The sequence below is a fragment of the Myotis yumanensis genome, unplaced genomic scaffold (genome assembly GCF_028538775.1).
Source record: "Myotis yumanensis isolate MYYU_CA2020_CCGP unplaced genomic scaffold, mMyoYum1.0.hap1 SCAF_1, whole genome shotgun sequence".
Taxonomy (NCBI): domain Eukaryota; kingdom Metazoa; phylum Chordata; class Mammalia; order Chiroptera; family Vespertilionidae; genus Myotis; species Myotis yumanensis.
The window spans coordinates 39,533,579-39,550,599 of NW_027223752.1; the positions used below are offsets into that span (position 1 = coordinate 39,533,579).

The 17,021-nt window shown below is 37.4% G+C and overlaps 1 protein-coding gene across 1 annotated transcript in view; it reads right to left on the bottom strand.

Annotated features, from left to right (window-relative positions):
* The window catches only part of HIF1A (hypoxia inducible factor 1 subunit alpha), a 61,126-nt gene that overhangs the window by 23,411 nt on the left and 20,694 nt on the right, over positions 1-17,021 (bottom strand). The window contains exons 2-4 of the mRNA XM_070418812.1: positions 3,063-3,253; positions 2,269-2,414; positions 2,100-2,184 (exon numbers count right to left, since the gene is read on the bottom strand). Coding sequence (XP_070274913.1) covers positions 2,100-2,184; positions 2,269-2,414; positions 3,063-3,253 — 422 coding nt within the window. The remainder of the gene's footprint in view (positions 1-2,099; positions 2,185-2,268; positions 2,415-3,062; positions 3,254-17,021) is intronic.

A 17,021-nucleotide genomic window follows, 5' to 3' on the forward strand; every position in this document is an offset into this window, starting at 1 on the left:
TCTCGCTCTTCCTCTCTCTCCCAAAAATCAATAATAATAAAAAAAGATTGGACTACATCGTGTAAATACACCAATAATAGCTCTTAGTGTACCATTAAAATGTGATGCACTATAGCAGCCCTTCTTTTCTAAAAGTGAAAATCTGCATTTTTGTTTCTTAATAAAACAAATAAAAAATTAACTGCATTAGGAATGATTTTTAAAAAAATATATATTTTATTGATTTTTTTTACAGAGAGGAAGGTGAGAGGGATAGAGAGTCAGAAACATCGATCAGCTGCATCCTGCATATGCCCCACCCCCCCCCCCCCCCCCCCGGGATGTGCCTGCAACCAAGGTACATGCCCTTGACCGGAATCAAACCCGGGACTCTTCAGTCCGCAGGCCGATGCCCTATCCACTGAGCCAAACTGGTTTGGGCAGGAATGATTTTTAAAAATGTTTATGTGCTTGGTTAAAAACATATATTTAAACTATATTAAGCAAACTATATTTGATTTAGAATAACACATTACCAAATCAAAACAAGACTTCCTAATATCCATCCACTTATGGTCTAGTGATGGAAGCACTGAGCAGCCAATAGAAACCCTAATCCCCTGAATTCATATACTAAACTAATTGACAACCCACATAGGTCTTTGCTTAGCATTTACTCCTCCTTTATAGAATTCTAAAAAGTAAGCATTTGCTTTCCAAGTTCACAGTAAACACACAGTATGAAATTTAAAGACAGGAGAGGGCTCCTGCTGACAAGGTGGCAAATGGCAGTAGAATGTAGTGAGAGTTGGTGAATATGAAAAGAGCTCTAACGTGTGAACTCTAGAGCCAGTCCACCCGAATTTAAGCCATGCTCTACCATTTATCCACCCAGTAATGGGCAAACTACTCAATAACTCTGTGCCCCAATTTCCTAAGTAAAACAGAAATAATAACAGTATCTTCACAGGACTGTTGTGAGGAATACAGGAGTTAGAAAGCACATAAATTCAGAGAACAGTGTCCTGGCACAGTGTAATCTCTGAATAGAGGTAACCTATTATTATAAATGAGATAAGATGAAAAAGAAACCATTAAAAAACTATTCAAAAGTACTAGAATTTTTAATACAGAAAGCAAACAAACATACACTTAAATTAGAGAGCTGCAAAGAACAACCACAGAGCATAAAGACAAATTTTCATTATAACTTTCAGTCATGAAAGCTACAATGAAAATTTACAAATTATGATCAGGATACTCTATTTAAGAGGGCACGGGTATGAAAAAACTTTCTTTACTTGTTAAGTTTTTAAGTGCAGATTCCTGATAGGCTGTAGAGTAAGTAGTAGAGCAGTGACAGAGGGTGCTCTGAGTACAGCAGTCACCTCCTTATCTGGCATTTGCTTTCTTCAGTTTCATTTACTCACAGTCAACCTCGGGTCCAAAAATAGTAAATGGAAAATTCCAGAAATAAATAATTCATGTTTTGAATTTCGGGGGGGGGGAGGGGGGAGGTACTTTCCCCAAATCTTGGAACATTTGGTTATTTTTAACAATTTATTCTTAAGAGTTAGAGGTGTTAGGTCTTTTTTGTTGTTGATAATGTGGGGTCATCCATAATGTAACACTTTATAATTAATTACATATTCTCAAGTTACTGCGAACATCATGAAAGGTCAAATAAGCAAGTATTATGTTCTTTAAAATCTCTTTTCTTTTTCTTGAGCCTTTAGAAAGCTTAAATTCAAACGGGGACCTCAACTTTAGTAATTGTCTAAAATCCTATAATCTGCCATTTGTATTGACGTCTTGTCTTAATGTTGTATTTTCATTTGTAACTTCCTTGGTCCTGATCTTTATTTATTTTTCCATTTTATGTTATCTATTCTTATAGCTATATATTTGTAGAATTAGGTGGGCTTTAAAAACATTTTTTACATATTTTTAATGAAATTCTTTAAAAATAGAATGGATTTAACCAAGAATAGAGTAACATTTAATTAACATGAAATGATGTTTTGCCTTAGTACAATAACAAAATCTAAAAATTAGTAACACAATCTGATCAGGTAAAACCACCTGTCACATTATATCAAACAATAGACTTTTCTTCTCACCATTTCTGTGTGTAAGCATTTCTCTCATTTCCTCATGGTCACACGGATGAGTAAAATCAAACACACTGTGTCCAGTTAGTTCAAACTGTAAACATATTTTAAAAAATTAGATCTACATCATAAAATCATAAATATATAAAGAAGGACTTTTAATATAAGGGTATTTTACCTGAGTCAACCCCATGTATTTGTTCACATTATCAGAAATGTAAATCATGTCACCATCATCTGTGAGAACCATAACAAAACCATCCAGGGCTTTCAAATAAAAGCAATTCATTTGCGCCTTCATTTCATCTTCAATATCCAAATCACCTAAAAAGAGCACAAACAAAAGGAAAATAATTTAAAGGTTATACTTAAGTGAATACTTAGACGTTTCAATAAAGTTTTCTCCATTTATTTAAGACACATAACCTATATTTTTTCTGCATATTAAAATCTCCGCCCCCTCGTCACTCTCCTTTTAACACAGAACAGTCAAGGCCAGCGAACAGGAAGACTAAAATTAGATTTGCCAGCTACTTTTAATGATTACTTAAAGTAATACAGCAAGGCAAGGCAAACCACTGAAAAGAGAAAGAATGGTCAGGTTAATAAAAGATAGGTAGGTAGGGCCCTGGCCAGGAGGATCAGTTTGTTGGAGCGTTGTCCCATACCCCAGAAGGTTGAGGGTTCAATTCTTGGTTGGGGCACGTGCCTGATGTTTCTCTTTCATATAGAACTCTCTCTCTCTCTCAAATCAGTAAACGTATCCTTCAGTGAGGGGGAAAGGGGAAGGAGATAAGTAGGTAGGTGGGGCAGGAAATAAAGAGGGGCAAAGGCCTGAAGCTTTAGAAGCATGTAATAAAAAGGCAATCATATTAAGGAAGAATTGAGAGTATGACCATCCTCTAAATATAATTTCTAATTACTTTTAATTTCTAATTTTTAGGCCTAGTATGCCCTAGTAAAACAACTCACCAGCATCCAGAAGTTTCCTCACACGCAGATAGCTGATGGTAAGCCTCATAACAGAAGCCTTATCAAGATGCGAACTCACGTTATGGGGAAGTGGCAACTGATGAGCAAGCTCATAAAAAACTTCAGACTCTTTACTTCGCCGAGATCTGGCTGCATCTCTAGACTTTTCTTTTCGACGTTCAGAACTTATCCTATATAACAAAAAGGAATGGGAGGGGGGAGAAAAGAGACAGAAAATTTATGTTAGTTTGCCTTTGCTTGAATAAACTAAATTTACATTCTGCTTACCACTGAAGGATTAGAAGGTGCTATGTAATGAAATTATATAGAGATTTTTCTACTACATGAATGCATTTTAAATAGAGAGCTATAGAAATTTTTGGATTACTGCAGACATAAGAACTCCCAATAAGAAATCCAACATGAAGTTTTAAACCTGTCTGAAACAGGTGTTTCCTCCCTGGCAGGTCAATTTGAAGAGGATGTTTTTGTTTTAGCCCAAATGTGAAAAATAGCCTGTATATGAAGGCTGCACCTTCATAGCCATTCAAAAAGTCTCAACATAGAGAAATCATGATTAAGTCTAGAGAAACGGAAGTTGTGCATAGTAACCTGAAAGCAGGTGTTTTTAAACAGATAGAATAGTAATAGCTACAAATACATTTTTGACTCAAGTTTTCTTTTGACTCCAATACTCTCCCACCCTCCCTTTTACCATATGAGCAGTAGTGACTATAAGCTATAGGAATTTATATTAGCAGCTATAATAAACTACTGTTTTCAGGTTGCTTACTCCCTTAACAGCCCCTATCTATGACTAGCACAATAGGTACTAACTAAATGTGGGTTTATAAAAAACAAAGATGTGGCACAGTACTAAGAAAGGAATGTATTAATAAAGATTAACAAAGGTGTTAATAAGGTATCTTTGGGGAACTCTTCCAAGAATAAAGTCAGTAAAAAACATTTTCTCAAATCAGACCATGCAGAATTGTTTCTCTGCTTAACTGCATAGCAACAAAGCTAAACTGGGTTCTGTACTTAGCTTCTTTAATAGCTATCTATTTAAAACTACAATGTGCCAAACATGCCCTCTACAAGGTGCTTAGTTCTCTCATAACAACCTATAAATTGGTTAAATATTGTCAGATGATGAAATGGGGATGCAGCTGGTTAAAAATAGCCAATATGTAGCAGGTGGGATTTGAACCCAGGTGTTTGTTTGTTTTTACTTCAAAATCTTTGCTCTTCCACAATGTTTTATCTTCTTAATGGAGAATGCTGCTTCTGTCTCACTCAGCTGCTTTCTTATGACATTCAACCTAATCCTGATGAGTCAATTACTTATTAAATGCTGAAAATAGCCATTACCATTTATTGACCACTTAGCAGTATGCTAAGGACTTTACCAACATTATTTCACTTAATCCTCTTTAGCTCTATGAATGAAGTGCATAATTGTCTTCACCTCAAATATCTCCTTCCTCCAAATAATCTGCAGAGCTGCAAGGTTCAATCATAGAAGCAACATTCTCAAGAAATAGGCAGGGTTCTTAGCACATGCTCACTCCAGTTATGTTGTTAACATGTGAATAACAGGTTGTATTGTCGCAACAGTGATAAGATAGTGACACTCAGAACTTTGAAGATTATGATTGCTCGAGATATGGCAACTAAATTTATAAGACAAAGCCATTAGAAATGTGAGCTTGAATAAAGCATTTAAAAGACAATATTTTAAGCTAGTGAAGACTGTAAGGATAAGAATCTGAACATGTGCCAAATTTTGGAAAATAACCCTAATTGAAATAAGTAACATGATACTTCAAGGGTTGACAAACCTAAATTAGATGAAGGTAATGAAAATCAGTATGTCCTCAATTATATAATCACTCTAGACATAAAATAATTAGGAGACCTATAATAAAAATTTAATAAAATTTATCTGATGTTCTTCATATGAGACTATTGGAGCTCTTAAAACATTTCTAAGCTTAAAGCTTCCAAAGTTCTTATGAGTTTCAGATCTGCACTGCCCTTCATGGTCTACTCACAGGAAGACTTTGATCAGGTCACACCCCAAAGAATTATAGCACTGACCAAGAATTATTTGTTAGACATGTGATGAATGAAAAGATGAATCCTGTACTATTTGTTTACTTACGACTTAAACTGCACAACAGGTTTAGGTTTGAAGACCAGAAGGAAACTGGCAGATTTTCAGCATGCAAATAAGTTCACTGTATTACTCGAAATTATCAATTCCCATCTATGTTGTTTTTATTTTATTAAGTACAGATCAAGTAAATTTCTGTTACTTATGTATCTGCATAAGGTGCTATTTCACACACTGGTAGTCACACTGGATATTAGTTAAGAGTACATATAGTAAATTTCTATCTTTTGAAAGTTTACTTACCCAATTCCATGACTGTCCTAGAACTATTGTTTGAGCAAACCAAAAAAACAGCTCAATGTTTGTGGAACTATAGTTTCCACACACTTACAATTTTATTATTTAACATACATTACTGGACAAGAAACTAACATTATATCTTGAAATTATTTTGTAGAGGAAATATACTTAGGATGATAATTTTGAACCACTGTCTTAAGCTTCTTGTATAGAGTTTATGAAAAAGCAATAGCCATATCACAGAGAATGCCTATTATTCTTCAGATTAACAAGAACACAAAATAATTGCAGATATTTTAAGTCATCTATCTGTGCTGCCTACTAATTGCACAAGAAAAGCCTGTTAGTGTACTTGATTGTAAACATGTTACTTTAAGAACTAAAGTTAGATCATAATCATTGAAAATGTTAACAGATGATCAGTTATCTACACTAATAAAAGAGAAACATGGTAATTGGCGTACAACCGCTACCCTTCCCATTGGCTAATCAGCGTATCCTTATGCAAATTAACTGTCAGCCAAGATGGCGGCCGGCAGCCAGGCAGCTGGAAGCGAACATGAGGCTTGCTTGCTGCAGGGACTGCAGACTCCAACTCTCAGCCGACAGTTTGAAACTTTGTAACAAATATAGCCAGCCGGGATCTCAGAGCTGAAGTTATACATTGTTTCGATTATAGAACGCAAACAAACCAGCAGCGGAGGCCTCAGAGCTAGAGCCAGAGCTAAAGCTGGCCCAGAATAAAAAAAAAAAAAAAAAAGAAAAAAAGGAGCAGTTGGGAGATTCGGTCAATCGCCAGCCTGAAGGCAGCCCTCAGCCCCTCACCCAGACTGGCCAGGCACCCCAGTGGGGACCCCCACCCTGATCCAGGACACCTTTCAGGGCAAACCAGCTGGCCCCCAGGCCTCTATCCTATATAGTAAAAGGGTAATATGCCTCCCAGCACCGGGATCAGCGGAGCCGGGAGGCCTCCTGGCACCGGATCAGCGTGACAGGGGGCAGCGCCCAAATCCCCTGATCGCCCTGCGGCTCTGTGTGTGACAGGGGGCGGCGTCCCAACCCCCTGATCGGTCCTGCTCTGTGTGTGACAGTGGCGGCGCCCCAACCCCCTGATCCGCCCTGCTCTGTGTGTGACGGGGGCAGTGCCCTAACTCCCCTATCAGCCCTACTCTGTGAGTAACAGGGGGGAGCTCCTCAACCCCCTGATGGGCCCTGCTCTGTGCGTGACAGGGTACGGAGCCCCAACCCCCCTGATGGGCCCTGCTCTGTGCGTGACAGGGTACGGAGCCCGAACCCCCCTGATGAGCCCTGCTCTGTGCGTGACAGTGGGTGGCACCGCAACCTCCCCATCAACCCTGCCTTGAGTGTGACAGGGGGCGGTGCCCCAACTCCCAATCGGCCCTACCCTGAGCGTGACCAGGGGCTGCACCTAGGGATTGGGCCTGCCCTCTGCCACCCGGGGGCAGGCCTAAGCCAGCAGGTCGTTATCTCCCGAGGGGTCCCAGACTGTGAGAGGGCACAGGCCAGGCTGAGGGACCCCCCTCTTCCCCCCCGAGTGCACAAATTTTTGTGCACCGGGCCTCTAGTCTATATTATAAAAGGCCTGTGGCCGTAACGACCAAATGAGGTGCGGCAGAGTGTGAGGTCCCGTGGCAGCACAGCGGGGTCTGGGGTCTCACGCGATTTTGCGCACTGGGCCTCTAGTTTCTAATAAAGTCAATATATAAAATTTTTAAAATCTCTCAACTCTTTTACTTGCTGACTTTAAAACTCTTCCTGGCCCATGGGGCTATAAGTTGTGTTCTGTACTTCTTGCACCAGTATTTCTACAGGATAGACACTGTGAAGTGAAATTCCATGATCTAAAGCAGTGGTTCTCAACCTTCCTAATGCCTGACCCTTTAATACAGTTCCTCATGTTGTGGTGACCCCCAACCATAAAATTATTTTTGTTGCTACTTCATAACTGTAATTTTGCTACTGTTATGAATCGTAATGTAAATATCTGATATGCAGGATGTATTTTCATTGTTCGCGACCCACAGGTTGAGTACTGCTGATAAAGGATGTGGCATTTAAATATTCCTTTCCAAAAAGGTCTATACCCATTTTTGTCTCTGCCAATCCATGAATGTGTGTATCCATTTCCCCAAGCACTCTGCAGTAATAGATATTATGGACCCTTTATATCTTTTTAATTTTTGCCAAGCTGATAGGTGAAAATTGTTATCTCATTGCTTTAACTGCGTGTACTTCTTAAAATCTCATGCCAAAAGAAAATATTCATGTTCCTTAGTTGGCATTTTGACCTGCACCTTTAAATTCAAACATTTCTACATGGTGCATAATATTACACAGTAGTATTTAAGTATTTTTCATCTATTAACTTATTTAATTGTTATTATCATAACCATGTTATAAATAGGAACCTGGTTAAATAGATTACAGAGTTAATAAATGGTAGAGCCTATAATCAAATTCAAGCTGTCTGGGTCTAAAAACTATGCTACTAACAATAGTCTATGCTGCCTCTCAAAACTTATTCTAATTACCAACGTAAGTATTCTTAAGTCATTATTATAAAGTTCAAAATGTGTTTTCTTCCTATCTCCAAAGACATAAAAAAGAGGTACAGGGGTTGGGTTTAAATTTAGGACTTGACCCTCCTAAGCTATTTGGAGGGACTCATGGCCAGGCTTTCCTGGAGTCTGCTCATAATCCAAAATCCTAATTGAAAGGCATCTACAATGGCAGTGCTCTCTGCTTCACTGTCCGCCATTTCTTCAATGCAAGGCAACTTTTAACGGGTAATGCCAACCACAAAGGGGAGAGGATCAGAGCACACTACCTCATATACTCCCACTATACTTTGTTTTTAATTTGTACAGAGAAACTATTTGAACATCTTAGCTCACTAATGTTGGTGTTGTATTTGCTCAATATGTGGATCCCTACAATAAAAGCAATCTACATACTCACTTCAAGATATCTGGCTAAGCATAAGCAATTGTCAAGATATCTAATCACACAAAGTACCATGAGAGAAAAGATGAAGAGAATTTTCCCCTTCTAACATTTATTGAGCACTTACTATGCACCAGGCACTGTGTTGAGTGCTTTTATGTATTAGCTAATTTAATGATCATAACTCTAGAGAACCAAAACACAAGAGGGGAAGAGCCTTCCTGAAACTCAGAATAACCTCCTCCACTCAAGAAACAGTCATTCGGTAAATATTTATTGAGCATCTATCAAATACCATGGACTGTGCTAGGTACTAGGAATATACTAGTACTGATAAGCAAAACAACCCTGATGAGGCTTAAACAGCCTCCCACTTAAGTCTACTGAAATAGCTATATTCCCAAATGCAGGTCTAGTTGCATGATAATCACTTAAGGGACATAAAGCAACATTTCAAACTTCTGGGCTCTATCTTTGTAAATTCTGATTCAGTAGATCTGAAGCAGGGCCCACAAATCTGGATTTTTAAAAACTCCAAAGGTGCAGATACACAGTGGAATTTGGGAACCACTGACTGAACTCATCCTTCCCTTACTTCACTTTAATTTCTCCCTCAAATTACTATCACAATGATCCTTCCAAAATAAGAAACCTGGTATTATGTATGTCCTTACAATTTTATCAGATGTACACAGGGCAAAGTATAATTATTTCCAACAAAACCCATCCTTATCTAGCTCCCTGCCCATCTCTTCACCCTCATCATTTCCCACATTCTTCAGACACACTGCAGTTAATCAAAAGCATAATATTTCATTCCTTCTGGTTCACTCACCCCACTCTCTCTGCCTGGAGTACTCTTGAATATGTGACCTGGTAAGTTTATGTGAGAAACTTTCCATTTTTAACTCTAGCATCACTTTGTTTCTGTTCTGTCTTCTAAAACTGCTCCTCTCTCCTAGATCTGACCCACTTTGGTTATTTTATCTTCCTCAACAATCCTTAAAAGCTCTTGAAGACAGGAAACAGACTTATTTATCTTTGTATTATTAGTAGGGATGTGTGTAAGTTTTACTTCACTTTAGTACTGGCTCAAATCTGCTATTTGACCTTGACTTCAGCCCATGGAAGGTTGATTGTCCTTTGAACATTCCTTTTGGGATCCCTGAATTTGTGCTTTATCAGTGTTCCTGTGATCCTACAGATTACAATCATAATTAAACAGCATAATAATGCCAGAACTATGAATAAGGCATACTATTTGGATTTACTGTGATTATCTGGATAAGCACTTGCAAATACAGGTAAATAGATGTAAGTGGGGGAAAAAAATCAACCAAGCAGCATAAAGTGAACAGCACAAATATCACCAAGGAGTGTAAGTGATCTTTCGAGAGAAGAGATTTAGAGACACAGGGAGAAGAGAGCTGAGAATGTAGGATACCAATTTGCTGAAAAGAGGTTTGAGGTTTAAAGATTATTTCCCTCATCACTATGATCCACAATGTCTTTTATTGTTTTGTCCTAAGCTTATGTGGTCAGGAAAATACATCAGTGGTAGTTAATGTTGTTAACCATTTTACAATCAATACCTTTATCACTTTTATAAATGTCTTTCTAGCCCAGCAAGAGACACAGAAGTTGACTCGTTTTGTTTTGTACAGTCTTTTTCAGGAAAGTGTTGGAATTTTCATCAAGACATGAAAGTTTTCTTTTTTTTTTTCTTTTTTTTTTTTTTAGATATGTTCTCTTTTTTTTTTTTGTGTGCATCTTTTTTTTTTTTTCGCTTAAAGTATTACAAAGGGTATTACATAAGTGTCCTTTTTTCCCCCCCCGCCCTTGACAAACCCCTACCCTCCCTTACCCCCTAGTGTCTTATGTCCATTAGTTATGCTTATATGCATGCATACAAGTCCTTCGGTTGATCTCTTACTCCCCTCCCTCCTGCCCCCCAACTCTCTCTGGCCTTCCCACTGCAGTTTGACAATCAGTTTGAGGCAGCTCTGCCTCTGTATCTATTATTGTTCAAAAGTTTGTAATGGTCTTTATTATCCATGAATGAGTGAGATCATGTGGTATTTTTCCTTCATTGACTGGCTTGTTTCACTTAGCATAATGCTCTCCAGTTCCATCCATGATGTTGCAAATGGTAGGAGTTCCTTCTTTTTAACAGCAGCATAGTATTCCATCGTGTAGATGTACCAAAGTTTTCTAATCCATTCATCTACTGATGGGCACTTAGGCTGTTTCCAGATCTTAGCTATGGTGAATTGTGCTGCTATGAACATCTGGGTGCATATATCCTTTCTGATTGGTGTTTCTGGTTTCTTGGGATATATTCCTAGAAGTGGGATCACAGGGTCAAATGGGAGTTCCATTTCCAATTTTTTGAGGAACCTCCATACTGCCTTCCATAGTGGCTGCACCAGTCTGCATTCCCACCAGCAGTGCACAAGTGTTCCTTTTTCTCCACATCCTCTCCAGCACTTGTCGTTTGTTGATTTGTTGATGATGGCCATTCTGACAGGTGTGAGATGGTACCTCATTGTTGTTTTGATTTGCATCTCTCGGATGATTAGTGACTTTGAGCATGTTTTCATATGTCTCTTGGCTTTCTGAATGTCCTCTTTTGAAAGGTGTCTATTTAGATCCTTTGCCCATTTTTTGATTGGATTGTTTATCTTCTTTTTGTTAAGTTGTATGAGTTCCCTATAAATTTTGGAGATTAAGCCCTTATCAGATATGACGTTGGCAAATATGTTTTCCCACGAGGTGGGTTTTCTTGTTGTTTTGTTGATGGTTTCTTTTGCTGTGCAGAAGCTTTTTATTTTGATGTAGTCCCATTTGTTCAGTTTCTCTTTAGTTTCAACTGCCCTAGGAGCTGTATCAGTGAAGAAATTGTTTTGGCATATGTCTGAGATTTTGTTGCCTTTGTATTCTTCTAGAATTTTTATGGTTTCCTGTCGTACATTTAAGTCCTTTATCCATTTTGAGTTTATTCTTGTGTATGGTGTAAGTTGGTGGTCTAGTTTCATTTTCTTGCATATGTCTGTCCAATTTTCCCAACACCATTTATTGAAGAGACTATCTTGGCTCCATTGTATGTTCATGCCTCCTTTGTCAAAAATTAATTGAGCATATTGGTTCGGGCTAATTTCTGGACTCTCTATTCTATTCCACTGATCTATATGCCTGTTCTTGTGCCAGTACCAGGCAGTTTTGAGAACAGTGGCTTTGTAATACAGCTTGATATCTGGCATTGAGATCCCACCTACTTTGTTCTTTCTCAGGATCGTTGCAGCTATTCTGGGTCTTTTTTTATTCCAGATGAATTTTTGGAGAGTTCCTTCTAGATCTGTGAAGAAGGCCATTGGTATTTTAATGGGAAGTGCGTTGAATGTATAGATTGCTTTGGGTAGTATGGACATTTTAATGATGTTGATTCTACCAATCCAAGAACATGGTATGTTCTTCCATCTGTTTATGTCTTCCTCTATCTCTTTTTTCAACGTCCTGTAGTTTTCTGAGTAGAGGTTTTTAACCTCTTTAGTTAAGTTTATTCCTAGGTATCTTAATTTTTTTGGTGCGATGGTAAATGGGATTGTTTTTCTGATCTCCCTTTCTGAAAGTTCACTATTGGTGTATAGAAATGCCTCAGATTTCTTGGGGTTAATTTTGTATCCTGCTACATTGCCAAATTCATGTATTAAGTCTAGTAGCTTTTTGATGGAGTCTCTAGGGTTTTGTATGTATAATATCATGTCATCTGCAAATAAGGACAGTTTTACTTCCTCTTTTCCAATTTGGATGCCTTTTATTCCTTCTTCTTGCCGAATTGCAATGGCTAATACTTCCAGGACTATGTTGAACAGGAGTGGTGAGAGTGGGCATCCCTGTCTTGTTCCTGTTCTTAGGGGAAATGGTGTTAGTTTTTGTCCATTGAGTATGATGTTGGCTGTGGGCCTGTCATATATGGCTTTTATTATGTTGAGGTATGATCCTTCTATTCCCACCTTTCTGAGAGTTTTTATCAAAAATGGGTGTTGGATTTTGTCGAATGCTTTTTCTGCATCAATTGATATGACCATGTGGTTTTTTTCTTTCAATTTGTTTATGTGATGTATCACATTTATTGATTTACGGATGTTGTACCATCCTTGCATCTCTGGGATAAATCCTACTTGGTCATGGTGTATGATCCTTCTGATGTACTGCTGGATCCGATTTGCTAAGATTTTGTTGAGGATTTTGGCATCTATGTTCATGAGGGATATTGGCCTGTAATTCTCTTTCATTGTGATGTCTTTACCTGGTTTTGGTATTAGGGTGATGCTGGCTTCATAGAATGAGCTTGGAAGCGTTCCTTCCTCTTGAATTTTTTGTAGTAGTCTGAGGAGGGTAGGTTTTAGTTCTTCCTTGAATGTTTGGTAGAACTCCCCTGTGAAGCCGTCTGGCCCTGGGCTTTTGTTTGCTGGAAGCTTTCTGATGACTGCTTCAATTTCTTCCATAGTTATTGGCCTATTGAGGTTTTTAGATTCTTCCTGATTGAGTTTTGGAATGTTGTATTTTTCTAGGAATTTGTCCATTTCCTCCAGGTTGTCTAGTTTGTTGGAGTAGAGTTGCCCGTAGTATTGTTTAACAATCATTTGTATTTCTGTGGGGTCTGTTGTTATTTCGCCTCTATCATTTCTGATTTGGTTTATTTGGGACCTCTCTCTTTGCTTCTTGGTGAGCCTGGCTAGGGGTTTGTCAATCTTGTTTATCCTTTCAAAGAACCAGCTCTTGGTTTCATTGATTTTCTGTATTGTTTTTTTGGTCTCTATGTCATTGATTTCTGCTCTAATCTTTATTATCTCCTTCCTTCTGCTCACTCTGGGGTTTTCTTGTTGCTCTCTTTCTAATTCTTTGAGTTGTAGAGTTAGATGATTGACTACCATTTTTTCTTGTTTTTTGAGATAGGCCTGTAGAGCTATAAACTTTCCTCTCAGGACTGCTTTCATTGTGTCCCAGAGGTTTTGGATTGTTGTGTTTTCATTGTCATTAGTGTCCAGGATGTTTTTAATTTCTTCTTTGATGTCATCGGTAACCCAATCAATATTTAATAACATGCTATTCAGCTTCCAAGTGTTTGAGTATTTTGGGTTGTTTTTATTGTAGTTTATTTCTAACATTATGCCATCGTGGTCTTGGAAGAAGCTTTTTATGATTTCAATCTTCTTGAATTTGTGGAGACTTTGCTTGTGACCCAATATGTGGTCTATTTTTGAATATGTCCCATGAGCACCTGAGAGGAATGTATATTCCGCAGCTGTGGGGTGAAGTGTTCTGAAGATGTCAATTAAGTCCATCTGATCTAGTGAGTCATTTAGGATTGCTGTTTCTTTGCTGAGTTTTTGTCTAGCGGATTTATCCAGTGATGTCAGTGGTGTATTAAAGTCCTCTACTATGATTGTATTGTTGTCGATCTCTCCCCTGATATCTTCCAGAAGTTTTCTTATGTATGTGGGTGCTCCTGCATTGGGTGCATATATGTTTACCAGGGTTATATCTTCTTGTTGTATTGATCCCTTTAGTATTATGAAGTGGCCTTCCTTATCTCTGGTTATGGCCTTCACTTTGAGATGTATTTTGTCAGATATAAGTATTGCTACCCCAGCTTTCTTTTCCTTTCCATTTGCGTGAAAGATATTTTTCCATCCCTTCACTTTCAGTCTGTGTGAGTCCCTTCTAATGAGGTGGGTCTCTTGTAGACAGCAGATGTATGGGTCATGTTTTTTTATCCATTCAGCCACTCGATATCTTTTGGTTGGAGCATTTAGTCCATTTACATTTAAAGTTATTATTGAAAGGTACATGTTTGTAGCCATTTCTTTTTTTTTGTGTGTGTGTGTGGCTGTTTTCTTTCTGAGCTTGATATTTCTTCTTTTTACACCAGTCCCTTTAGCATTTCTTGCATGGCTGGCTTGGTGGTGATAAACTCCCTTAGCCCTTTTTTGTCTGTGAAGCTTCTTATTTCCCCTTCAATTTTGAATGATAGCCTTGCTGGATAGAGTATTCTTGGATTCAGTCCTTTGCTTTGCATCACTTTGTAGATTTCCGTCCATTCTTTTCTGGCCTGATGTGTTTCTGTTGAGAAATCATTTGATAATCTAATGGGAGATCCCTTGTATGTTACTTTCCGTCTCTCTCTTGCAGCCTGTAAGATTCTCTCTTTATCCTGAACATTTGCCATGGTAATTATGATGTGTCTTGGTGTGGGTCTTTTCGGGTTCACCTTGTTTGGGACTCTCTGGGCTTGTGTGACTTTTTTCTTCCCCACCTCAGGGAAGTTTTCTGATATTATTTCTTCGAATAGGTTTTCTAATCCATGTTCATCTTTCTGTTGTTCTGGCACCCCTATTATTCGTATGTTGTTTCATTTCATGTTGTCCCAAAGCTCCCTTAGGCTCTCCTCCTGTCTTTTAATTTTTTTCTCCATTTGCCGTACAGTTTGAGTGTGTTTTGCTTCCTTGTCTTCTAATTCACTAATTCGGTCCTCCGCTTCTCCCAGTCTACTGTTGATACTTTCAATGGAGTTTTTTATTGAAGCTATGTCACTCTTCATTTCTTCTTGGGACTTACTTAAGTTGTTGATTTTTTCATCTGTTTCTTCTAGCTTCTTGCATAAGTAGTTGAGTTTTTCATCTGTTTCTTCTTGCTTCTTGAACATCTGGTGCATGTACTCTAGGAACCTTATTCTGAATTCTTTTTCCGTCATGTTGCATATCTCTGTCTCACTTAGCTGCTTTTCTGGCAAGTCCTCCTTTTCTTTCCTTTGGGGGTTTCTTTGCCTACCCATGTTTGATCTCGCTGACATATGTAGATGTTGAGATGTTCAGTGGCTGCTCCCTGGGTGGCAGGGGCTCCTTGGGTTGTGGTTGCTGCTCAGACGATGAAAGTTTTCTTTAAGTTGATTTCTAATCCTAGTGGCTTTTTCTCCAAGCCTGGTTACTCTTAGACAAGTATTTTATATTTTTATATTTATTAGGAGTATTCTTATTATTAATAAGATTTATTGTTATACTTTCCGTCTGATAATTGCTACAAAACCAGAACACTTCAAACAGATGTTTAATTTTTAAAAATCCATACTTAATGAAAAAAAAAAAAAAAAACAACAGCAAAAATCTGACACTTCAAATTAAATATAAATTACATTTTCAGGACATCTAACTATAATTCATAATTATTTTCTCCAGGAAAACGTCTTGAGTTCTAATCATTATCAATAAACTTAAAAATGAAATTTTAGCATAATCATGTTAGAAAATATCATTTAGTCAATAAATATTTCTTAATTGTCTCTTATGAGCTAAACGCTGTTCTCAGCATGGGGCATAGTTCAATAAACAAAAGAGACCAAGTTGCTACCCTCATGGAACATATATTCTAGTTATCTTTATGGTTCTTGACTTTATTCAATAGTAGTTACCAGGGTCAATTCCTAACTGACAAAACATTAGTTACAGCAATAATCTTTTTATAAAATCAAGTAAAATAAAATTTTAGGAGACAAGGAAAAATCTACAAAAATTAATCTGTGCTTACAGTAGATGTTACAATATAGTACTATGTAAAAAGAGCAAGTTATACAATGAAATTTGAGCATGAATCCATTTCTCTATAGGGGTGTGTAATGCATGTATATATAGAGAAATAAATGTGTATATATGTATACAGACATACATATGGACATATCTATAAATGCAGTTAAAACCAGAAAAATACAATGACATATGTTAGCAAAGTTTACAAAATATTAGCAATAGAGTTTCAAGATGACAGAATTACAGATTTTGTACTTTAAAATTCACTAATAAACTGACACCATCTATGTACCTGCATTTGTTAGAAAAATCAGACTTTTAGTATAAACTAACTTTTAAACTTATTTTCCAAGAAGAGGAAAGTAAAGAATGAGTAAGCAGTATCATTTAATATTTTCAACTTCTCATTCTAATCTAACTTTCAGGTTTTGAAAATTCAGCATTTCATAATTTGAAATTCCAAAAATACAGGTGATATGATTTGTTTCTAAAGGAAAATATTCAGAACATATATACACTTATTTTATTTTTGAAAGCAACTTAAATTTCTTGCTTTAGGTGGCCATTATCTTACTAGCATGGAAATATCACTTAAATACCCACAATTAGAGAAAAGATGGATTATTCACCTTCCAATAACCTCACAAAAAATGCTTAATTACTTGATATTCTAATGTTGCAGTAAGATAAATAGGGAAAAAGAATCACTACTTTAAATTAGAGGATACATTCTGAAAATGAAATCTTTGTCACATCTATTTATACATTAATTACATTAATAAGCTAATAGACATAACTATTTATATTAATGTATATTTGTGTTCTGTTTATTTTTTAAAAAATATGCTTGCCCTAGCCACTTTGGCTCAATGGATAGAGCACTGGCCTGCAGACTGAAGGGTCCTGGGTTCGATTCTAGTCAAAGGCACATGCCAGAGTTGCGGGCTCGATCCCCAGTAGCGAACGTGCAGGAGGCAGCTGGTCAATAATTCT